The sequence below is a fragment of the Mastigoproctus giganteus genome, chromosome 8 (genome assembly GCF_048544385.1).
Source record: "Mastigoproctus giganteus isolate SK-2022 chromosome 8, ASM4854438v1, whole genome shotgun sequence".
Classification (NCBI taxonomy): domain Eukaryota; kingdom Metazoa; phylum Arthropoda; class Arachnida; order Uropygi; family Thelyphonidae; genus Mastigoproctus; species Mastigoproctus giganteus.
In genome coordinates this window covers 95,384,772-95,411,209 of record NC_143582.1, presented here as the reverse complement: position 1 = coordinate 95,411,209, position 26,438 = coordinate 95,384,772, and the positions used below count along the sequence as shown (strand labels likewise).

The 26,438-nt window shown below is 36.0% G+C and overlaps 1 protein-coding gene across 1 annotated transcript in view; it reads left to right on the top strand.

Annotated features, from left to right (window-relative positions):
- LOC150081723 (uncharacterized) overlaps positions 1 to 26,438 on the top strand; it is a 305,523-nt gene that overhangs the window by 172,890 nt on the left and 106,195 nt on the right. The window contains exon 7 of the mRNA XM_090380297.1: positions 24,881 to 25,013. Within this exon, the coding sequence (XP_090236423.1) occupies positions 24,881 to 25,013 (133 nt within the window). The remainder of the gene's footprint in view (positions 1 to 24,880; positions 25,014 to 26,438) is intronic.

The window sequence follows — 26,438 nt, the reverse complement described above, 5'->3', positions numbered from 1 at the left end:
CGGAGTAATTGTGCAATCAGATATGAAATTTTATGAGCAGTGCAAACAGGCTGCGAGAGCAGGTCATGGGGTTTTGTCAATGATACGCAGGAATTTTGCTAGGAGGTGATTATTCCTTTGTATAAGGCAGTGGTCAGGCCACACCTTGAGTACTACTGCATGTGGGTCTGGAGGCCTCATTTTTGGAATGACATAGAGTTGCTTGTTGAGTACAGATAAGGGAAACAGGATTGGTGAGGGGAACAATGGGGTTTGGCTTACCAAGAAAGGCTTAAGTTCTGCAAATTGACACTAGGCACCTGCAAGGTGATCTGATTGAGGTGTATAAGTCCTTGAATGGGTTGAGTAGGCTCAGTTTTGAGGGATTCTTCCTCTAGCTTAGATGAGCCTGATGGGCCATAAATTTAAATTGAGGAAAGACAGTTATAGAATTGCTGTACTTAAATTTGCCTTTAGCCAGCGGTAGTTGATTTCTGGAACAAACTTCCATCCATTGTGTAAGTTGATAGCTTGATAGTATGAATCAGAGCTGTTACGTTCTACGTTCAATACGTTCTACGTTGATAATAATATTTGTAAAATAATAAGAGGAGTTTACCTCAATATAGTATGTAGAACACTTCCGTGTGATACCCTCCAGAAATTAAAACGAAAAAATCTACAACTTACCGGTACATAGAGTAAAATATAAATAATTAAATAATTAATAAAACCAATTTTCCTTCCTCAAGCTTCAGGAAGGAAAATCGTTTTGAATATTTCTGTTAGATTCTTTTAATTTCATTAATTTGATTTTTAATTGTTAAATTGATTTGAATTGTGTTAAATTGGTTTTTTTAATTATTTAATTATTTATATTTTACTCTAATGTACCGGTAAGTTGTCGATTTTTTTCGTTTTAATTTCTGGAGGGTATCATACGGAAGTGTTCTACATATTATATTGAGGTAAACTCCTCTTTTTATTTTACAAATGTTGATAGCTTGAATAAATCCAAGGAGGAACTGGACAAATGTTTAGATGGAATGGATGTGTAAAATGGTTTTTTCTTTTTTTTTGCTGATTCTACATAAGCTTGCTTTCTTGCATCACATACCTCTGCTACTATTACTATTTTGTTGATCATTGGTGCACTAAACAAAAATCTGTTATAGTGCTTTCTTGGGATCTACCCTTAAAGAGCATTATAAATGGGCCTATTTTTCATATTTCATCGATATTTTGAAAATTATTGATTTTTAATTTTTTTTGTAGTGGTTATGATGCACTGATTTATGTAAGCTGAAAACTTGCATACATCATGAACTACATTTACTGTTTTCTGACATGTTCAAATTTCTTTTAAAAAAATTTAAAACAATTTTGTTAAATTAAATTAAACAAAATATATTTGGAGTATTATAAACATGATAAATGTAACATTAATATAATAATAATGTTAATTATAATAATAATAAGAAAAAGAATGTTGTCATTAATGAAATTTATTTATTTCCTGTTGGACACACACCCACAGAATAAAGACTGATTACTGTACCAGCAAGGAAAGCAAGAAAATAACCTTTATTTGAAAAAAAAAAAATCAAGCTGAGGAGTGTGTGAATTGCAACAATAAATGGCCAGTACCACTGAGTTGTAAAGGGTACCATTTGCACCTTCATTGTTGAAGTGGCGCCTCCGTAGCCACGTGGGCAGGAGCAGCAGTGCGTGGCACATGCTTCTTGATTAGACTGGGGTTCGAGCCCGTGCCCACCAAATACGGAGGATGTGGAAAGGTCAGGGAATGATCACCGTATATCCCCGGAGCAATATGGCCTTAGTTGCTAATGCTCCTAAAAAAATAACAAATAACAATAGTTGAAGTTAAATTCTGTGTATAATAAACAAACATCACCTGCATTATAATTGATTTTTGAGTTCAGTCTCCATCATCCTTTAACCAAAATTTAAGGAGGCTTATATCTGAGCATTTTCCTTCTCTGAACCTAAAAAAAAAAAAAAAAAAGCAATATAAGAGGGGAAAGCATTTTATACAGTTTATGCTATAGTTGATAAAAAAAATACATGGCCCTTTATAATAAATGTGTACTGACCATGGGGTCTAGGGAAAAAAAGTTAAAAATAGGAGTCTTATCAAATTTAGTAATTCCCTGCTGATCACAGGGATTTCAGTTGTAACTGACAAAATGAAATGTGATTTATGGATGAAATCCTGTTTACTTAACTAAAACACCTAGTGATGTGAGAAAATGCTTTCATGGTCTCAGAAGAGAAGCATTTACTCAGGTTATTATGGGTTATATTCTTAAAGTTGTCAGCAATTTGGAGAGAAAAGGGAGATTGCATTCATTGCTTGTAAATTATTTGATTATAAAATATATTTTTGATATGTTTTATATGTATTACTTTGGCCAGTGATTTTGCTGTTTGATTCTTATGTCTCTATATATGTTTATCAGTGTATGCTGTTGTTCATTTGAATTTCATATGAAGTTCATTTGATGTAGTTTGTTGGGTATTTATAAAAGTTTTTTTTATTTTAATGATATTATTAGAGATTCTCTAGTTTTTAATGTATTGCATGTTATATATTATTATTATATAGATTTATGTCTGTAAATATGATTTACAGACATAAATTTTATGTATTTATTATTTTATGTTGTCTTTAATATATTTCTACTGATTACATACTTGTTAAATATTTTCACTTATTACTCAGCATGTACATCCAGTTATTTGTAGACTGCTTAGTGTATAAATAAATTAAATTAAAATGTAACATACAGTAATAAAACAAGTTAATATCACACAGTAAATAGGGCTTATGCATGTATGTATTGTTTCACATTAATTTCCATGCTTATTACAGCCTGTGCAGTTGGCATATCTGCAATCAGCAAAGTATGTTCATCCAATAATCTATGTATGATCAGACCTTGAACAGAAGGTCCTGGTGGTTCAAAAATCTATATTAAATATATTCTAAAAAGTTTAAGAGATATATATAAATTTGCCCCCAGGGGCTCACATCTGGTGAGTATGGGCTTGCACACTCAGGGTCCTGAGCTGGATTTCATCATTCTTCTTTTTCTTGGTGATTCCCTTCTACTCTCTCTCTCTCTCTCTCTCTCTTTCTCTCTCTCTCTCTCTCTCTCTCTCTCTCTCTCTCTCGGGGTAATTCAGAAATTTTTTTTTTTTTTGGCTGGTGCAGCATAAGCCTCAGGCTTCCTTGCACCATATATGCCTAATGATAATAATAATAATAATAAACTTAAAACCTCTTGCATACATATATAATTCTTATTCAGTGCTTACTTGATTTTTATTTTGTTGTTTTATGTGCTGTGTTGATTCTTTTTGTACATTTGTATTAGATCCCCTCCCCCAAGTTCTCATTTTGTTATGAATTTCAGAGTGCATACTTTTCTTTCTGATTGGTTTGGTGAAAATAGTGCAAGTTTTTTTTTTCCCCCATTTTGAAAGCACTGTGTTTATTTTATTGGTATTTATGTAGCCACTAGAGACTTTTTGGGAAAGTGGGGATAGGGAAGGTATGAATGATCAGAGATTCAGGGATGATCTCCAGATATAGCAAAAATTGTTCTAACTTGTATAGCTTCTCTAGTGGGGAATTAATGTGGATCATTCTTAGTAATGCTAGCAGTTTTCTGTCTTTTGCTGGAAATCCATAAAGCTGTAGTAACAGATAATGTGGAAACTTTAGTTTGCTATATTTTGCTATAAATTTAGAAGTCACATGAGATGAAAACTTGAATTTGAATCAGAACTTGAATTTTTTTTTTTAATTATACACTTGACTCCACATAAATTGAGTCCCAAAGTTATAAAATCTTTAATCTATTTCTTACTCAACAGGCATGTTTAATATAATAAATAATATTCCGCCTATGTTAATGTTTTTAATCTTACTTTGGGCATCCATTATCAAGATAAATCAAAGAGAATGAAAAGGAAAAAAGTAAATTCAAAGGGTAATGCTGTAAAGTTTTAACTAATAACCTCAACTGTAACTGATATACTAAATTGCTTACTGTAACCAACAATAAGAGTGGTAACATATCACTTCAGAATAAAACTGCAAACAGTACTTATTTTGGAGGTGACTGGTCTCTTCCAGATATGCCTTCCAAGGTTGAAAGGGGTAATTTATTAATAGGAAGGGGGATCAAGGTATACCCCTAGTGAGACAATCTTGGACCACGTACTAATGACCTATTATAGTATTTATTATTAGTAGTGGCAAATGAGTTTTTTAATCCATCCTTAAATCAATTCAAACTATTCACTTGTGCAACAATAGATTGAAGTTTCATCCAACAGTCAGTTACCATCTTGCTGAAAGCAAATTTTCTAACATTTACCTTGCACCCATCTTTTTTCAGTTTAAATTTGTACCCTTATGTGCATTGTCTGAGAAAGAGAAGGTTGCCATAAGTATTTACTTTACTCAATTCACTTAAAGCTTTAAACACTTCAGTCAGATCTCTTTACAGGTGCTTAGTTTCCAAGCTCTGCAATTTGCAGAATTGAAATCGTTCTCGATAAGAATACCCTTTTGTGACCTTGACTAATCTTGTTGCTTTTCTCTGCACTCATTCCAACAGACCCACATCTTCCTAAAATGAGGTTTCCAGACCAGTATGCAGTACTCAAGAGGTGACACCTAATCATTGCCTTCTATAATGGGATAATCATTGCTTTGTTCCTGCTGGTAGAAATTCTGTATATCATTGACTGAACCCCATGAATTATTCTAGCTGCCTGTCTCTGATTCTCAGAGAACTTCATATCTGACTGTATGATTACCCCTAGGTCTTTTTTGTACACTACCTTGAGTGTGGTATCACTCCTGTATGTTATTCTGGGATTACTGCTATCTATGTGCAGTACTTAGTATTTATCAATGTTAAATCTTAATTAACACTTCTCAGCTCATCTTTCCAATTTTAATGTCTTGTTGTAGTAATATGTCTCGATTCCTGATATTTATTACCATTACAGCCTTAAGGCAGTGGTTTTCGTCCTTTTTGCTTTATAGCCTTAAGGTGGTGGTTTTCGTCCTTTTTGCTTTATAGCCTTAAGGTGGTGGTTTTCAAACCTTTTTTGCCTTATAGCCTTAAGGCAGTGGTTTTCAAACCTTTTTTTAATAATGGCACCGCTAAGTAATTTATTTTATTTTGCGGCACCCCTACTCAATTTTCTGCCTGTTAGATCCGATTTTCTCTCTCTCTTTATATATATATATAATATTAAAAAATATATATGTTATATGATATTTATTATAATAATATAATTATAAAAAGTACATTTCATAATAAATATATAGAGGTACTAGTGTAAACATAAATCACCACAAAATTAAAAAGAAACTGTACACCTTTTTATAATGAAACAAATACATAAATTAAAAAATAAGTTTAAGTAACTTAAACCCAACTTACGTGGCACCCCTGGAATTTTGTTGTGGCATCCCGATTGAAAACCACTGCCTTAAGGTTTACTTAGTATAATAGGTCAGTTATTTAATTAGTTTACTTGGGTCAGGATTAGCACAGAACTGGCATACTCTCGATCCCTAGTTAATAAATTTGCCTTTCACCCTCACTTGTTTTGGAAAACCTTGGATGAGACCAGTCATCTTCAGAATTAGTAATGTTTTAATGTTTCCATTTTTATTTTTAAGAAATTTGTTTCCGCACTTGGCTCAGAATACTATTACTCTTCCCGTCTACACGAACTGGTAAACCTGCCTGTCTACAACAGCATAAAATAACTCAGAAAGCTGATTTCTAAATCAAGACTTTCAACTAACAAAATGTGATAACCAGAACTTAAGGTGAGAAACAAGGAATGAATGAACTGGCTACCATTCAAACCAACCACTGCCTTTTTGGCATACTAAGAAACTGAGAGACTTCCTCACAAATTGAATGCATGACAAAAAATCCACTGCAAAGCTGTTGTCAAGTAAATACTTGACAACAACTTTGCTTTCAATTTGTGAGGAAGTCCTTCAGTTTCTCATCATCATCATCAGCCATTTTCAATCCACTGCAGGGTGAAGACCTCTCCAGAAACTTTCCAGTTCCTTCTGTTTTGGGAAATGGTCATCCACTTACTACCCATGAATTTGTGAATTCCATCCTTTCATTTCCATTGTTGTCTTCCAGGTCTTCTAGCTCCTCTTGGGTACCATTCTATTATTTTCTTAGTCCATCTGTCATCATGTCTTCGAGCTATGTGTGGTGCCCAATTCTTTAGCATTAGCATTAGTAGAGGCATTTGATGCAAGAAAGCAAGCTTATGCAGCATCAGCCAAAAAAAAAAAAAAAAAACTTACTTCCACTTCACCCCTCTGTTCGTTCAAAATACCTGTCCAGCTGAGCCTTAAACTTATTTAGGCTATCAACCTCCACGACAAGGGATAGAAGTCTGTTCCACCAACCAACCACCCGCCGGCTAAAGGCAAATTTCCGCACGTCTATCCTACATCTGTCTTTCCTCAATTTGAATTTATGCCCTCTCAGGTGATTATTCTGAGCTAGAGGAAGAATCCCATCAGCATTGAGCATGCTCAAACCATTCAAGGCTTTATACACCTCTATCAGATCACCTCGCTGGTGCCTAGTCTCCAGACACTGTAATTCGCAAAACTTAAGCCTTTCTTTGTAAGAGCACCCCTTTGTTCCATTCACTAATCTTGTTGCCCTTCTCTGTACTCGTTCCAGCAGCTCTACATCCTTCTTGAAATGAGGCCTCCAGACCTGTATACAGTACTCCAGGTGTGGCCTGACCATTGCCTTATACAAGGGAATAATCACCTCCTTATCCCTGCTGGAAAGATTCCTGTATATATTAGTTTTGATAAGAATGTCCTTTATATGTGTTTGCTGCCTAATCCACGTGTTTCTCTTTTTATCCAACAGTCTGATTCCAAATATAATTCATTCCATTCTTTGCTGGGTAGTTTTTAGCTCTCCATTCATTTGGTGAGTGCCCAATTTTCACTTCCATAAGTCATGGGAGTATACATTGGTTCCTTATTTTACGTTTAAGACAAATTGGGATATTGCTCCTCAGCATGTGACTATATTTCCTGAATGCTGTCCATCCAAAATTTATTCTTTTCTTGACTTGTCCCAGATAAGTATATCAATCCACCTTTTCAATTACTGCTCCTTCAATGATAATATCCCTTTCTGTGGCATACTCGTTCGTCATTATTTTTGTTTTCATCTTTATTCAGTCGTATTCATCTTTAGTCCGAAATCCGTATTAACTCCGCATAACTGCAAATTGTAAATGGTTTAGGTACTCTCCATTCACATTGACTCCTTTCTGCAACCAGTCTAATCTTCTGAAAGCTTCCTTAAGGGCAGCAGTAAATAACTTCGGAGATATTGTGTCTCCTTGTTGAACTCCTTTCTCAATTTTAAATTTACTACTGTCTTTGTCTAGTCTAATAAAAGTAGGTAGCATTCTCATATATTTTCTTCAAAATCATACTATATGGGGTATCTATGCCTTGTCTTTCCAGTGCCCAAAACATTTCCTTATGTTGTATGGAGTCAAATGCCTTTTCATAATCCACAAATGCCAGGCATAATGGTGTTTTGTATTCATTTGCTTTCTACATTAGCTGTGATATTACGTGAAGGTGATCCATAGTTGAGAATCCTATCCTAAAGCCAGCCTGCTCTTTTGGTTGATTCTCATCAAGTATTCTTTCTAATCTGTTAGTAATGAACCTTGTGAACAACTTGTAGATGTGGGATAAATAACAAGCTAAATTGGTCTATAATTTCCAATTTCTGATTTATCTCCTTTCTGATGCAGCAAAACTATGATTGCATTATTCCACTCCTTAGGTGTATCACTCCTTTTCTAATGCATTTTTTGAAGAATCTTGCCATTTTCTATGTCATGTCAGGCGCCTCTGTAGCCAGGTGGGAAGGAGCAGCAGTGCGTAGCACATGCTACGCACTGCGTAGCACATGCTTCTTGATTAGACCGGGGTTCGAGCCCATCACCAAATACGGAGGATGCGGAAAGGTCAGGGAATGACCACCGCATATCCTGGAGCAATATGGTCTTAGTTGCTAATGCTCCTATAACATAACTATGTCATTACCCTTCCTCCCAATTTTAACAATTCTACAGTAACTTCATCTTCCCCTGGGGCTTTCTGATTCTTCATTATCTTCAAAGCATGTTCTACCTCATCAGCAAGGATACCAGGTATGTTGTATATGTTACTAATTTGTGATCCATCTTCCCCACTGCTGACATCATTCCCTCATTGTCTGAGAAAGAGAAGGTTGCCATCAGTATTTACTTTACTCAATTCACTTAAAGCTTTATATACTTCAGTCAGATCTCTTTGCAGGTGCCTAGTTTCCAAGCTCTGCAATTTGCAGAACTGAAATCCTTCTCAATAAGAATACCCCTTTGTGACCTGAATTCTCTGTAGTAGTCTTCTGCTATTTGAATGATGCTTTCTCTGCTATTTATAAGTACACCATCACTATTCTTGAGTTTCAGTATAATTTGTCTTTCTGTATTATTGCTCATGGCTGCTGATTTAAATCCTTTGTTTTCCCTTAATGCTTGTTATACTTTTCTTGTGTTAAATTTTCTTATGTCCTCTCTGAGTCTCTTTCTAATGGCTTTGCATAACTCAGTATACTGAATTTTCTCCTTGACAGTGTTTTTGTTGCTCTTCATTTGTTGTCTTCGGTTCATCATGACAAGTGTTTCTTGGCTAATTTTTTCTTCTTTTGATTTCTTTTGACCTATAGGTTTCTTGGTCTTTATTACTTTCAGAAAGTTGTAATATTCCTCATCGATATCTTGGTCCTGAGCAGTCTGTCGAAGCTCAAACTTGTTCTTAAGTTCAGTACATACTGCTTTTTCTCCTCCTCTTTTATCTCAAAGGTCTTTGAGATAAAAGAAGAGGAGAAAATTTACTGAAGTCAGTTTTTTCTTTCCTTTCTTTTCTTATATCTATATTGAGTGTGCAATTTACCATTCTGTGATCACTTCCAACATTTACCTTGTTCAGGATGGTAACATCATTCACGATATATCTTCTGTTAGTGAGGATGAAGTCTATTTCATTAGTTGTTAATCCATTTGGGCTTTTCCATGTTCACCCTTTTCTTGAAAAAATTGTTCATTACTGAAATTCCTCTGAGGTTCTGCAAATTCCACAAGTCTTTCATTTCTTTCACCAATTCTAAAATTTCCTATAGTTCCCCTTTCTGCACTGTTTTGTCTCTTTCAAATCTGACATTGGAGTCCCCCATAATGATAGTGTAGTGGGTTTTCTACTCAGCTAGAAGACTCAATTTCAGTGTACATTTCTTCAACCTCTTCATCATCATCATCATGACTCGATGTTGGTGCATAAATCGTTATAACCTTTAGCTTGTACCTCTTAGAAATCCTGACTAGTAGTCTTGACACCCTTGGTGATGTACTTTTGTATTCCAAAATGTTGTTTTTTATATCTTTGTGGACCAGAAAGCCAACTCCACCTTCGCTCTTTCACTGCTTCCATTGGTGTGTGGCACATTTCCACTTGGTAAACTTATGAGGGATTCATTTCTTCTTCTTGTTTCAGCCAAACCGATATTATTCCAATTTACATTTTCTAATTCCTTTTCCAGCTCTAATATCCTATCTTTGCTGATGAGTGATCTTATGTTGTAACAGGCCAAGTTCATTTTCTGTGCATGGCAGACTGGTTGTACCCAGAGATTTGTAGCTCCCTATGCTTCCACTCTGATCCTCTCGCTGCCGTAAGAGGGAGAGTGAAAGTCGCTGGGGACTGAGGGCCATTTGTTTTGTTGTGCTGTCATGTGCTGGAGGATTTGGTCTTTTCCTCTTCATGCTGACTAGGCGTCTTCAAGAGAACCACTCTACACGTTTGTTGCCACCTGAGTGACGTAACAGGGCTTGCTGTCGAGAAGGGGTGCATGTGTGGATTTTGGGCAGGCAAGCCAACTGGATGACTTCTAAATTTTTTGAAATAGAAAGATATTGGATCCATCAATGTTTTAGACTAAGTGTCCCCCAGTGGTTGGTTTGGATTAGTAGCCAGTTCATTCATTCTTTGTTGTTTGCCTTACGTTCTGGTTGAAATATTCTTTTTTGCTAGTTACATTTATTTAGTTGCAAGTCTTGATTTAGAAATCAGCTGTTCTGAGTAATTTTACAGTGTTGTAGATAGACATGTTCACTAGCTTGTGTAGAAAGGAAGAGTAATAGTGTTCTGCGAGTTGAATAATGTATATGAACACCCGAACTTATTGTTTATAGGATAGGTAATTAAGTATATCTTACATTAACATTGCCTGCCAAATGTCTTATATGTGCTTACAATGGATTTTGTTCTTTTCCTCATATTTTTGATTGTGCGATTTGTCAGAAGCAGTATTTACTTGCTGAATTTTATCTCTTTTGAATTGTATGTGATTGATCATAGTTAAGAGGTCTGAGTACAGTAGACTATCGAAATAACAGCACATTGAGATCAGATGCATACATACAGTGCAGATGCCTTGCAGTGCCAAAAAAATAAAACGACAAGTCACATGATTATTGTATTTGTTTACATTCTCCATTTTGAAAGTGAAATCTGTACTGATATCACGGATTATACCGCTGTTTTACATTTATTTTAAATTAAAAACCTCTCACAATGGCTCCTAAAGTTAATACACCTCATACAGAGAAGAAAAGGACAACAACATTAAAGCTTAGTGACAAACTTGATGTAATCCAAACTATTACATTAGGGTCACTCCGAATGTTAATTCACATACCCATGTATTATGTCTATAAATTATGTTCTCTCTGCTCAATTTGCCTGTTTTGCTGGATGAAAAACCCCAGTTTCTCAGGAAAAAACCTTGCTATCTATGCCTGAGATCTAACTCAGCCACGGGGTGAAAAAAGGCTATAAAAGTTCCTTGCCTCATCGACGGGATTCGAACTTGGGCCTTTTCCACCCAGTGTTGGGAGGATGGTGATGATACCACTAAGCTATGCGTGCAGACTAAACTTGATATAATAAAGAAAACAGAAGGGAGCGTAAGCAGAAGTACATTAATTTCAGAATATAACATTAGATTGTCAACATATTTATGTTTTTTATGTGCAGTTAATAAAATTTCATTCTTAATCTCACTGTTTCTTATTTGGCCTTATTTCTGCATTAAATACGTTAAAAAAAACTTTCTAGTAATGGAAAAATCGAAATAATGGCACCTTGAATCCCCAAATGTGCTGTTATTTCGAAAGTCTACTGTATATATATTCCAAGTGCAGCCTTATAATTTCTCATATAGTGTAATTATAATCTCTGTTTCAATAAGAAATTATATAAAAAATCAATAAGACACAATGAGGCATTCCTGCTGCTTGTATGCACCATGAAAAACTTCATATTTGTATGATGTGGTTATTTCATTTTGTAGTTATTTTCTAAGTAAAATCTTGCATTTATCAACATTGACACAGAGCTACCAGTTATCCAACTGTTTTTGAAATCTACTCAAGTCGTCCTGAAGGAATGCTGCCTATTTGCTTTATCTTCACATCATCTGCAAATTTTTACATCACTCCCCCACATCCCACTATCAAAATGATTTAATAAAATCAGGAATGGGAGAAATAGGAGCAATCCCAGCAGCAGTCCAAGAATCTGGCATGACCACACTGATCAAAAAAAACAGTTAACAACTATTCATTTTAACAAGAATACAATCATTGCCCTCATGGGTAGCATGGTCAGTAGAATTGCCGTCCTTCCCACACCAGATGGAAAAGACCAGAGTCTGTCAATAGCGTGAGGAATTTTTATGGGCCTTTTTTCAAACATGGTTGAGTAAGTCAGGCAAGGGTAGCATGGTTTTTTCCCTTCCGGAAACTTTGTTATTTCGTCAAGCAAACAGAAAATCAACTGCAGAACACACACAAGTTATGGACAATATATATGGAGCAATATGTCCTTAGTTGCTGATGCCCTTAAAATCCTATAACAGCAATAACAACAACAACAAATACAATCATTAACCATATTTAGCAGTCACACAGGTTCAAACTACAGTTAACACATGCTTCTGCACTTCTCTGCTAACAACTCAGCTATATCAGGTCTAAAAAGTAAAAATTCATTGCAGTCCTTGCCTCCTACCTTATAGCCAGCCTGCAGTAATCCATATAGGGTCTTGTCCATGATCCAAGTTTGTTCCAGCTTATATAGAATCTCTTATGGGAACAAAACAAAAGCATTGCTAAAGTCCAGATAAACATTCAAATTTAATTTCTATATCCATTTTGTTAGTGACATAACAATTTTTCTAGTTAGTTAAATATTTGCTATGTTCCTTTGAGACTACTGTTTTTAGATGATACTGTTGCATTCTTAATTATCACCTCCATGATTTTTCCATATTCCACTGACTTAGCATTAGTTGAGGCATATGATGCAAGGAAGTAAGCTTATACAGCATCAGCAATAAAAAAAAAAAAAAAAAAAAAACCTTCCCATTTCACCCATCCGGTCATTCCAAATGTTTGTCTAGTTCAGTCTTAAATTTATTTAAGCTATCAACTTCCATGACAACAGATGGAAGTCTGTTCCAACAATCAACTACCCACTGGCTAAAGGCAAACTTCCCCACATCTATTCTACAACTGTCTTTCCTCAATTTGAATTCATCTCCCCCTCAGGTTCTTACTCTGAGCAAGAGAAGAATCCCATCAGCATTGAGCCTACTGAAACCATTCAGGGCCTTATACACCTCAATCTAATCACCTCACAGGTGCCTTGTCTCCAGATACTGCAACTTGCAGAATTTAAGCCTCTCTTGGTAAGAGCACCCATTTGTTCCTCTCACCAATCTTTTTGCCTTTCTCTGTGCTCATTCTAGCAACTCTACAGCCTTCCTAAAATGAGGCCTCCAGACCTGCATTGAGTACTCAAGTACTCAGTACCCTGACCATTGCCTTATATAAAGAAGGGATAATCACCTCCTTTTCCCTGTTGGGAAAATTCTTGTATATCATTGACAATACCCCATGACCTGCTCTGGCAGCCTGTCTGCGTTGCTCAGAAAACTTCACATTTGACTGCACAATCACTCCCAGGTATTTTTTTAATTTTCTACCACCCTAATTGTAGTACCACACAGTTGGTATGTTTCTCTGGGGTTACTTCTACCCATATGCAGTACTTTGCATTCGTCAATGTTAAACTTCAGTTGCCACTTCTTAGCCCATCTGCCCAAATTATCTAGATTTTGTTGCAGTAGCATGCTGTTTTTACTGTCATTAACAACCCTGCCAATCTTTGTATCATCTGCAGACTTGGACATTAAGCCTGATATACCTTCATTGATAATTACACAAAACAACAATGAACCCAACACCGAACCCTAGGGGACTCCACTATTAACATTAGTCCACATAGAGCAGTGTCCATTTATTACCACTCTCTGCTGTCTCCCACTAAACCATCTCTTTATCCATTATAGCAACTTGCCCTTAATGCCATACTGCTCCAATTAGTACAGAAGTCTTCAATTTGCAACAGTATCAAAAGCTTTCCTGAAATCCAAGTATATGGTATCAAAATTATTTTTTGCATCCAGTTCCTTTGTGACCACATCATAGTATCCAGTCAAATTGGTCAGACAAGACCTCCCCTTAACAAAACCATGCTGTGTCTGAACTATTACTGCAGTCTTGTCTATATGATTCTGCAACACTTCTTTAACCAGTGACTTCATTTTTTATCCTGAACAGAAGTTAAACTAACGGATCTATAATTATTTGTCACCCTTTGAACTCCCTTTGTGAACTGGGGTTACATTTGCACATCTCCAGTCCATGCGGACCTCCCCTGAATCTAGGGGTGCTCTCGTAATTATGGCTAAGGATTTTCATACTTCCCTCATTGCCTCCTTCAATATAACTGAATAGATTCCATCCACCCCAGGTGCCTTTTTTATGTTTTTAAATTCAACAATTTCTCCTTCCCTTTGCTCTCCATTATTACAAAATCATTTAGTTCCCTGCTAGAGTTTATTAAACTTTTGTTCTCCCCTTTCTTACAGAATTCCTCATGTGTGAATGTAGATGCAAAATGCTCATTCAGTTTGTCAGCTATCAGAGCAGCATCATCAGCAGTTGAACCACTAATATCAAGTGGACCAATCTGATTCATCCCCTTCATTCTAGAGCTTACATAAACAAAAGTCTGTTGTTTTTCTTTGCGTTCTTTGTCAAGGATTTCTCGTAAGCAGCCTTAGCTTGCTCAACCACCTTTGTGACTTGATTACAGACTATCTTATATCTGCCATAGGCAACTGTGTCACCTGACAATTTGTATGCATCCCATGCATTCTTCTTCTCTGCCATGAGCCTCATTAGTTCATCTGGCATCCATTTAGGTCTAAATGGATGTCGGACTTTTCATTGTTTACCCATTTCTGTCTTAGAATCATATTTATATATTGGCATTACACAGCCGTTCCTCCAATCCAGGCAAAATATGAGTTCAGTGTTATATCAAGCCATTTATTAATCTGAATGGGTTGATAACCCTGTCACTTCTTTCAAATGATTGTGTTAGGTTGCTCTCAGTCCACGGGCTTTTCCCGCTATTAAAAAAATCTGTTGTGATTTAAACAGTGTGTATTGCTTATCGTGATCACGGATAATGTTATAATTCGTGTGTCGGTGCTAAGAGAATTATGACCAAACAAGATGGTGTCCTTACACCCACAAGAAATGTTATCCTTACCTTCAGCAGTCCGAATCTCCCAGAAACAGTAAAAGCTGGCTACCTTTCCTGTAAGATCCGACCCTATATACCAAATCCACTTAGATGCTTTAAATGCCAGAAGTATGGTCATTCTCAAACAGCATGCCAAGGTAAGACAATCTGTCCCCTGTGTGGCTCATCAGACTATTCCCAAACTGAATGTACAGCAGCAACGCCAAAGTGTCCCAGTTGCCAGGGTACTCACCCCACATATTCTAGAACTTGCGAATTATGGAAAACGGGAAAGAAAATAATGAAGTACAAGGTAGAGAAAAATGTATCTTACCAAGAGGCACGTAAACAGATATTAAATGTGATGCCTGCCAAAACATTCCAATGCAGTCAAAAACACTAAAGAATTTTCTACACAGACTTATATTACTATTCTTCCTAAATTATCTCTTATTCAATGGGCTAGATCCATCCTTGCGGATGGTGAGACACTAACAGCAACAAAGACAAAGAGTCCATCAAATTCTACTAATACAAAGCCATCCAAGCCACAACAAGACGTTCCAAACTCAGGCACATTATTAAAGGAGAAAGATGTTCATCGTACACAAAATAAACCAACTGAACGAACCATGGAAATCGATGAGAAATTAGACAATGATGATGCTGTTCTCATGCTTCATGCTGATGATGAGATGGATATTACTCGCCCAGTCTTTTCAAAACGAGAGAAATATAAACAGGATCGAGGGAAAAACAAACGATCAGACCAATCCATCTAACCTAAACCCAAGTAATGCAGAAAATTATTCAATGGAATTGTAGAGGAGTAAGAAGCAATCTTGACGAATTAAAATACCTAATGCACCAGCATGATCCTGCATGTATTTGTCTACAGGAAACTTATTTATCATCAAATTATAGCCCACACTTCTCACGGTATACACTATATAGACGTGACAGATGTTCTGATTCTCCAGCAAGAGGAGGAGTAGCAATATTAGTTCGTAGTAATGTACCATCGAAACCCGTTCAGCTTTCCACTAATCTAAAAGCAGTAGCCGTTCGTATTGTTCTTGGGATTAATCTCACTCTTGTCTCCATTTATATTCCACCAAACGTTTCATGTTCCATTGCAGAACTTGATAATTTACTTAATCAACTACCCCAACCTGTATGCTTTCTAGGTGATCTAAATGCTCATCATCGTTTGTGGGGTTCTTCGAACATGGATCGTAGAGGGAGGATGATCGAAACTCTACTTGATAATCATCACTTAACACTACTGAATACCGGTGTGCATACTTATATCCACTTGCCTACAGGTTCTAGACAGGTTCTAGCTCTGCTCTAGATCTGTCCATATGTTCCTCGTCCATGTATCCTAGTGTTGATTGGAGAGTATTAACTGACCTTCACAATAGTGATCACTTTCCTATAATTTGCAAAATATAGACGGATACAAACTATACATCTAACCAAAGAATTACGTGGAATTTTCATCGAGCTAACTGGGAGAAGTTTTCGAAAACAGTGCAATTTGATAACCATTTGATTCATACTGCAACAGGTGTAAAACTGATGTCCACATCAAGGTTGAAGCTCACATTCGAAATGCTTTTCTTAAGAAACAGCACATGGTAATGATAATGTTCGATATTACCAAAGCATTCGATACAAACTTGGACTGAGAGGTAACCTGCCTAGATTCATTCAGAATTTTCTTCACCTCAGGACCTTTCAAGTAAGATTCCAGAATGAGCTGTCCAAAATTCACACACAAGAAGGAGTACCTCAGGGATCGATTTTAAGTGCCACACTGTTTGCATTACGTACCACTAGCATTATAAGAGACATCCCAACCATGGTAGAAGTTTATATGTATGCAGATGACCTTGCTGTTTCCTGTCAATCATCGAACATGGCTGCCATTGAAAGACAACTACAAATTGCAATAAACAAAATTGAAACTTGGACAGAAAGCAACGGCTATCAATTAACCGAGGGGAAAACAGCGGCAATACACTTCTGTAAATTACGATCGCTTCATCCGGAACCTGTATTAAAACTGAAAGGCAGAGAAATACCAATGACAGACTGCATAAGATTATTGGGTCTGAATTTAGACACCAAATTAAATTTTCGTAAACATGTAACCTATCTACAAACTACGTGCCTCCAGAAACTAAACATCCTTCGTGCAGTATCCTCAACATCTTGGGGTGCTGACAGACAGTCATTGCTGAATTTATGTTGTGCTCTAATCCGGTCACGATTAGACTATGGAGCTATAGTATACGCATCAGCTAAAAACAGCATCTTACGGTCTGTGAACACCATTCAACACAGTGCCCTTTGATCAGCACTAGGCGCCTACAGAACCTCGCCAGTTCAAAGCTTGTATATAGAAGCACACGATCCTCCGCTTTATCTTAGAAGACAACGCCTACTCTGCCAATACGCTGCCAAAATAAGAAGCTTTCCAACTCACCCCTGTTGGGTATATCTCAACCAACCTTTATGGTCAACACTTTATGAATCCAAACCTAATGAACCCAGACCTGCTGGAATTCGTCTTCAAGAAGTAATAAAAAAGTGGAAACTCGATCTCAATAAAATTGTGGAAAGTGCAAATATGCCTTTACCTCCATGGAATAGACATCATATAAACATTGACCTTTACTTCGCTCAGTGGCCAAAAAATACCATTCCACTATGTAATATCCGACAGTTGCATGCCAACTATACTTCGCAACACACTGGGAAACTCATAATCTATACGGATGGATCTAAAACCCAATCACATGTAGGTGCAGCAACCGTGTTCCCTTTGCATGTAATTTCAAAATCCCTTCCAGTTGAGTGCAGCATTCTAACTGCAGAACTGTATGCTATACAGCTTGCATTAAGTGAAATATGTCAACAGTCATCCCTCTCTGTCTTAATATATTCGGATTCACTCAGTGCTATTTCAGCCATACAGGGTAAACGATATTCTCGTCACCCTCTTCTACAAGAAATTGAGTTTTTAATCAACCTTTGTCAAAAGAAACACTCTGAAATATCTTTGCTGGATCCCAGGACACTGCGGAATAGAAGGAAATGAAAAAGCAGACATTGCAGCTAAGTCAGCATCAGAACTGCCAAACAGAACAATGCTAGTTCCACACACTGATTTTAGTCCAATCATTATTAGAGAAAGTGAAAATGAATGGGCCCAAATATGGAAAAATGAAGTCAACAATAAACTACATGAAATAAAACCTAATCCAGAAATATGGAACTCAAGCATCAGAGAGAGTCGCAGAGAAGAAGTAATACTTGCCAGACTGAGAATTGGCCATACTCATCTTACTCATTTTCATCTATTGACAAACAAAAATCCCCCACTCTGTTTTCAATGCCAAGTTCAACTTTCAGTAAAACATTCTTTTGGTATGCCCTCGATTCAGAAATTCCAGATTCCTTTGTTTTCAGAGTTTATGCAATAACCAGAATCAAGTTACCCTTCAACAGATCTTAGACAACTCTGTGAATATAGATGAATTATTTAATTTTATTCGGCAAATCAGATTTGATAAACAAATCTGAAAAAAATGTTTGATTTACATTAAAAACTTGGAAAGACACATCTTGGCCATTGATGCCCTTGTGTCTTAAAACCCTTAAACAACAACAACAATAATTCGTGTGTTATCGTCACTTTTACTAAGTCCTAAATCCTGTGTTCTAATATATAGAAAAAACAATGTTTATATTATCCTTTTTTTTGACTTATCACAGTTTATGCATGTCCAATGAAAGCGACTATGTAACATCTTGATTTGTTCTTGGACTCCGACTTGTCGTGCATCTAGTCACTGCTGTTGCTTCATACAGTTCATATGATTGTTGGTGTTATTACTCTGAAAGAAAGTACTGTATCTACCCTCTACCAACTGACTGTTTTATAGTAGTGAATTAACCCTTTTCGAATTTGTGATTTTAATATTTTCTGTATTTATTTTTAATGGTTTGTATGGATTTACAGAAACATTAACAGTTTTATTTTTATTAAAGACTTTCTTGAAGATATATTTAACAGTCAAATGAAAGTATTTTATATTTCTTGATTTTAATTTTCTTTCTATCTACTTCAACCTTTTTATGTACACATTTAGGCTTTGCACCAGTAAACAACAATGAACTACTTCATTCTTGTGTCATCAGTTATTTTCATTCAATAGTAGTTTCTCCTCATCATGAACAGTGTTTAGTCTCTAAAGATTGATGTGAATTGCCCTTTTAATTTTTATTAGCATCAGCAGACTTATCTGATACTTTTTCTGTAGCCATTTTGTGAGCGTCTGATCTGATTTGTTCTACTTTGTATTTACATGGGTGTAAAACAGTTGTTCTCTTTCATTGATCTCTTAGCCAGTGATTTCTCATACTCATTCTTCATTCACTGACCTTTGTATAGTACTTTTATAACTATTTATATGCTTCTGAATTTTCATTGCTCTCTAAGTGCCTCTTCGATATAGATATATATATATATATTTTTTTTTTTTTTTTTTTGCTCTGTTAAACTAGTCATTTTGTTATTCGTCTCTTCAGCATCCTTCTCTTGCTGTATTTCATTTAGGATACTTATGCATAGATGGCTTCCATGGTGGTAGCTGTAAAGTTATTCTATAATTCCTGTGTTGCCCTTCCATCTTCCCACTTGATGCAGACCAAGTAGCATGTTAGACTGTAATAATCCTGTTTTCTGAAATTAGAACCTCCCGTCTTTACCTTTAACAACTAAGGCCTCACTCATCTTTTATCTTAGCACTCCATGATCACTCACCACTAAGGGTTTTAGTATTGTCTACCATAATAATCCTATCTGGTTGATATTTTTTCCAGAATGCTGGGAATGCTTTCCCTGACATGCTGATACTATATAGATTTTTCTTAAGTATATAGTTAAGAAGTATTTAATTGATTTAATATTGTCCTTTAATTTTGTACTGTGTGGTGAATTTCTCTCCCAGTTGTTCCAATCATTAAGGGGTAAATTTAAATTTTCCGTAACAATACATTTGTACATGTTGCCCCTTCCATCTGCATGTTGAGGCTGTCATTATATTCTTCACAATCTTGTGTTATTGGTATATGAGGTATATTTTCTTGGTATATTTTCTGAGCAGTGCAGATAGGCTGCCAGAGTAGATCACGGGGTCTTATCATGGTATACACAGGAACTTTGCTAGCAGGGATTAGGAGGTGATTATCCTCTTGTATAAGGCAAAGGTCAGGCCACACCTTGAGTGCTGTGTACAGGTCTGGAAGCCTCATTTTAGGAAGGATGTAGAGTTGCTAGAAAGAATACAGAGAAGGGCAACAAGACTGGTGAGGGGAACAAAGGAGTGATGTTACAAAGAAAGGCTTAAGTTCTGCAAATTGCAGCTTCTGGAGACTAGGCACTTGCGAGGTGATCTGATTAAGGTGTATAAGGCTTCGAATGGATTGAGCAGGCTCAATGCTGATGGGATTCTTCCTCTTGCTCAGATTACAAATCTGGGGGGGGGGATCATAAACTGAAATTGAGGAAAGACAGTTGTCGAATAAACGTGCAAAAATATACCTTTAGCCAGCGGGTAGTTGATTGCTGGAACAAACTTCCATCTGTTGTTGTGGAAGTTGATAGCTTAAATAAATTCAAGGAAGAAGTGGACAAACTTTTGGAGTGCATGGATGGATGAAATGGGAAGTTTTTTTTTTTTTTTTTTTTATGGCGAATGCTGTAGGTATGTAGCTACACTCCCAACTAAGTGGGAAGACAAAGCTTTCCTCTTAGTTGTCAAATCCACCCAGAGATCAAGTAGGAAACACAAACTCTCTCTGTCTTTCAATTCCCCTACTTCACAAACTCCTGAAATTCATCAATAAATCTTAAAAGCTAAAAATATACATGCTTATCATATATTATTATATGTTATATTTTTTCATTTTATATTTCGGATTGCTGTGATATAGATACTTTTTGATATGAAAAGCTGATATTACAATCCAGATAATCAAATTAAGATCATTAGTTAGGATATTATCGTTAGGAAATAAATATATTACTTTATAAATATATTACTTAATAACAAGTAACAGGCATATGCAATTTAAGGTAAAAAAATATTAATGTTGTTATTGTGTCTTCTGATTTACACTCAGAAGACAATAATAACATTAATATTTTCACTTAACATTTACACTTACCATGTACTGAGAAAATCTGTTTTTATCTTTTGCTGGCATGGTACAATTTACTTTGATCCTGTTGATCTATATTTTTTTTTCATTAATGCAAGGTTAGAAGGTAGAAAATAATGAAAGGAAATTCCATTTTCTTTGCATAATTTTTGGTTTACTATGATTAACACAAGCAAAGGCATAACTTGACATTATTATGTGAATTTAATCCAGTGGCAACTGTATTAAATCATATACAAGATATTGCGAACTTTATGGCTCATATTTGCCTTATTCAGTAAAGAATTCTTGAATTTTTAATAGAGCAACCACATACAAAAACAAAGGGAAAGTGCTTGTGAATTAAGAGTTAACATATTGGTTAACAGAGTGAAAATAAGAGCAAAATAGCAAAAGAAATGTAGAAGGAGAAATCAAAATTAGCATTAGCATTAGCATTAGAGACATTTGATGCAAGAAAGCAAGCTTATGCAGCATCAGCCAAAAAAAAAAATAATAAATAAATAAATAAAAAATAACCACTTCCACTTCACCCCTCTGTTCGTTCAAATACCTCTCCAGCTGAGCCTTAAACTTATTTAGGCTATCAACTTCCACGACAAGGGATGGAAGTCTGTTCCACCAACCAACCATCTGCTGGCTAAAGGCAAATTTCCTCATGTCTATCCTACATCTGTCTTTCCTCAATTTGAATTTATGCCCTCTCAGGTGATTATTCTGAGCAAGAGGAAGTATCCCATCAGCATTGAGCATGCTCAAACCATTCAAGGCTTTATACACCTCTATCAGATCACCTCGCTGATACCTAGTCTCCAGACACTGTAATTTGCAAAACTTAATCCTTCCTTCATAAAAGCACCCCTTTGTTCCATTCACTAATCTTGTTGCCCTTCTCGGTACTCGTTCCAGCAGCTCTACATCCTTCTTGAAATGAGGCCTCCAGACCTGTATACAGTACTCTAGGTGTGGCCTGACCATTTCCTTATACAAGGGAATAATCACCTCCTTATCCCTGCTAGAAAAATTCCTGTATATCATTGATAAGACACCATGAGCTACTCTTGCAGCCCGTCTGCACTGCTCAGAGAACTTAATATCTGCCTGCACAATTACACCCAGATCCTTTTCATTCTCTACCACTGTCAGTGTAGTACCACAGAGTTGATATGTTGCTCTGGGGTTGCTGTTTCCCATATGTAGTACTTTACATTTGTCAATGTTAAACTTCATTTGCCACCTCTCAGCCCATCTGCTCAACCTTTCCAGATCCTGTTGCAGCAGTATAGCGTCAGTAGTGTCCTTAACAACCCTGCCAACCTTTGTATCATCTGCAAACTTGGACATTAAGCTTGATATACCATCATCAATATTATTTATAAATACAGAAAACAATAATGGACCCAACACTGAACCCTAAGGGACTCCACTAATAACATTAGTTCACGATGAGCAGTGTCCATTGATTACCACTCTGTCTTCTCCCCCTCAACCACCCCTTTATCCATAGCAGCAATTTGCCTCCAATGCCACACTGCTCCAATTTGTGCAGCAGTCTTCCATGTGCAACAGTATCAAAAGCCTTTCTAAGATCCAAGTATATAATATCAAAGTTATTCCCTGCATCCAGTTCTTTTGTGACTGCATCATAGTATCCAATCAAATTGGTCGGGCAAGACTTCCCCTTAACAAAACCATGCTTTGTCCGAGCTATAACTGAAGCCTTGTCTAGATGATCCTGCAATGCTTCTTTAACCAGTGCCTCCATTAATTTTCGTGGAACAGAAGTTAAACTCACAGGTCTATAATTACTTGTGTCAGCCTCTGATTTTCCTTTGTGAATTGGGGTCACATTTGCACATCTCCAGTCTATGGGTACCTCCCCTGAGTCCAAAGAAGCTCTCATAATTATGGCTAAGGGTTTGCTTGCTTCCTTTGCTGACTTTTAATGCATTGCCTCCTTTAATATAACTGGATAGATCCCATCCACCCCGGGTGCCTTTCTTGTGTTTATCTTCAACAATTTCTCCTCCACTTTATTCTCAGTTATTACAAGATTTTCTAGCTTACTGCTAGAGTTGAATATGTCACTCTCTTCCTGAAGAGAGTGACAGAGTAGAAGCTGTGCTCAACAATGACAATAACACCAATGATTGTGATGATGATATGATGGCAAGTGAATCAAAATCAGGGCCAACAATCTCACAAGCTAATGGTGCAATGGATACAGTCAATTTTTTTGAAGGAACTGAGGCAAGTAATGAGACTTTTAATGCATTGAGTGTTTTAAGGGGAAACTTAAGAAATATCAAAGTGAAATTTTTAAAACAAACATCAATTTTAAGATTCATAAATAAAGACTAATTGAAATCGTGTTTATTATTAATTAGTATTATTTTTAATTACAGAGTAATAAATTGTGTTTAGTATTAAGTGTATGGTTTTAAAATTACAGACAAAAAAAATTTTGTTTAATATTAAGTGTATTGTAGTTTATACAAGCATATTAATATAAATAATATGTATGTATTTACTTATATTATTTTTTTCTCTCTAATATTTCTTTTGTTTTTTGAGTCTATCTTTTTATCAAGTTATTCAGAATTTTAAAAAATAGGAGGTAGATTTAACTCATCACTGATATAAAGTGTTCATTGTATAATGGCTCCAGGGATTTCCCCATCTCTGCTATCAAAGATGTAGCGGGTATTGGTTATAACAAGGAAATTTGTCGGTTCCTTGATACTCGTTATAACTAAGTTCGACTATATATATCACAGTCGGACCTCTCTTTAACAAACTTCCATATAGCGAATTTTTCTACGTAGCGAACTTTTGATTTTTCCTTGGTAATTACATTGAAAATAGTTTCCATAAAACAAACTGATTTCGAGAGACCCAGGTACGCATTGTTTGCACCTCTGGCATTTAGGCAATAAAGCTGATGCTGTATAAAGCACGAATGAAGAGCTAAAAGAATTAAGAATTAATCCCTTCAGCACCTAAGTGCTAAAGAGATTAATTCCACGAATTAAGAGCTAAAATATTGTACAATTTAGTGGTTCCCGTAAAACGCTGCAGGAGGAATCTTGCCAACCACTGTGTGAGATGGAAAAAGATTTTGGTAGAGGCCTTTGCCCAGCAGTGGGTCAGCAATGGCTAAAAAAGAAGATGTAATACTTATATGTTACTGTATTGAGAAGTCACGCTTATCAACTGCTACTGAGTCCAGAGCCATTGGTAAAGATTAAGGCATATTCCCGACGTGGACTTTGGCTCCGGTCAACCTGTTTTCTACTGTAAGCATTCTATTAGAGAATTAGGAGAGAGTGTTGTTATTTTGGTTTTTAGGAGCATTAGCTGTTGTTGTTTGTTTGTTATTTGGTTTTCAGGAGCACCAGCAACCAAGGCCACACTGCTCCGGGGACATGCGGCGGTCATTCCCCGACCCCTCCGCATCCTTCGCATTTGGCGGGCACGGGCTCGAACCCTGGTCTAATTACTTCAGGTAACCAACAGCAAGTTAACACTAAAAAGCAAACTGAACAAAGATGTTTACAATGTCACCTGACTTCATAAGAGATTTGATTTTACATGTACATACCTCATTATCAAACAACCTCTGAAATTCAGCATCAAAAATAAAATATCTTAGATATTTTTGGACAGTTGTGATTCTAAGATGTCCAAAACTTCAGAAAAATTAATTTGCAATCTGTGGCATGGTCAAAGGCAGGTTCAGAGATTTGAATCTCTAAATACAGTATATTTAGCATTATATCCAATGTGTGATACTTAAATTATTCAAGTATTCATTTTAGATTTTTATTTTCTCTGTAGGCTCTAGGATGTTTATTGTATAAACTGTGCTTCTTTACTTTGCCATTTGGAGAGAGTACACTGGCAATTCAGAGTGGAAATTTTTCTGTTCCTGATAATTCCAAATATTCTTCAAAGATTCATTCTCTTATTAGTAAGTATTTAACTTTATATGAGTTTTTATACAAGTACAGTTTTGTGTACAAACTTTGTTTTTAGCATGTAGGTAGTATTTCTAAATTGTGCACATCTCATCTTCAGTCTGATTAATTCCACTGCTGAATGAAAGTCTCTTCAACTGACTTCCATATTTTTATATCATGAGCTATTTTTATCCGTGATTCACTGTGAAGCTTTTAGTTCATCACACCATTTCACCTTTGAAGCTTTTAGTTCATCACACCATTTCACCTTTTATCTACCTTATTTTTCATTACAAGAGCAAGGATTCACACTTAATTTAGTCCATCTGCTGTTTGTTTGGCGAGCAGTGTGACTAACCTATGACCACATCAGCTCTTTGGTCTTTTAAGTAATATCTTGGCCTTTTGTCCAACCTTGCACTTCAAAGAATGCTTTTTTCTATCTTTTTGTGAGTTGCTGTCCTTTAACATGTTTTTCATGTGTTCTATAATAGGCTATAAAACTGTTTATATAGCTGTTTTTCTATAAAACTGTTTTTTTTTTTTTTTTTTTGTTTTTTTTAAGAAGTTGTACTATTTTTTTCCACTTTCATTGTTACAGTTCACCAGTCAATACTTCTAGTTTCTTTGGTCTTTGGAACTGGTTATCAGTTGTACATAATTCTTGTTTTTGCTGATATTTTGGTTTACTTCTTTGCTGGTTTTATCCATCCCACATATTAGTCCACTTTCTTTTTACTTCACCTTCTTGAGAGGATATCACTACAATTTTTGATAACTCAACATTTTGCCATCTATATTAATACTTCTAATTGCCCATTTCAGTTTTCAAAGCCTGTGTTCTAAAGTATGAGTAGAGTTCTCATAGAGTTCTAAAGTTCTAGAGTTGTAGCTGTTAAAAACTTTAGTAACGGTGTATATGCCTTCTATTTTAACATATTTTTTGAATTTAGAATTCAGTGTTTCTGTCCAATCATATAAGGGATGTTAGCACTTCATAATTGCAACTTAGAACCCTTAATACAGTGGAACCTCGATATAACACACCCCTTCATATTGTGGTTTTGGATATACTGCAGGTATAATCATGTCCCCCAAACGAATTATGAAAAAAGTAGTGTGTTCAAAGAACTAGCAATTTCATATATAAAAGACATTGGAAACTGGAAAGAATGAATACTATATATACTTGTATCTACTATACACCTTACTACTGTATTTCCAAGAGGGGAAATTAGCAAAATATTGTTTGTATATTTGCTTCAATATATTCAGTTGCAGAGTAATTTTTGTAAACAACAGAGTTTACAATTTTCGTAAATGTCAGAGACTAACTACCATAGATACCCAGTTTCTGCCCTGAGCCAGAGATGCAATAAAAGAGTATATCATTGGAATGCTAATTACAAACAGCTGCCTTTTGGGAGGAATATGGC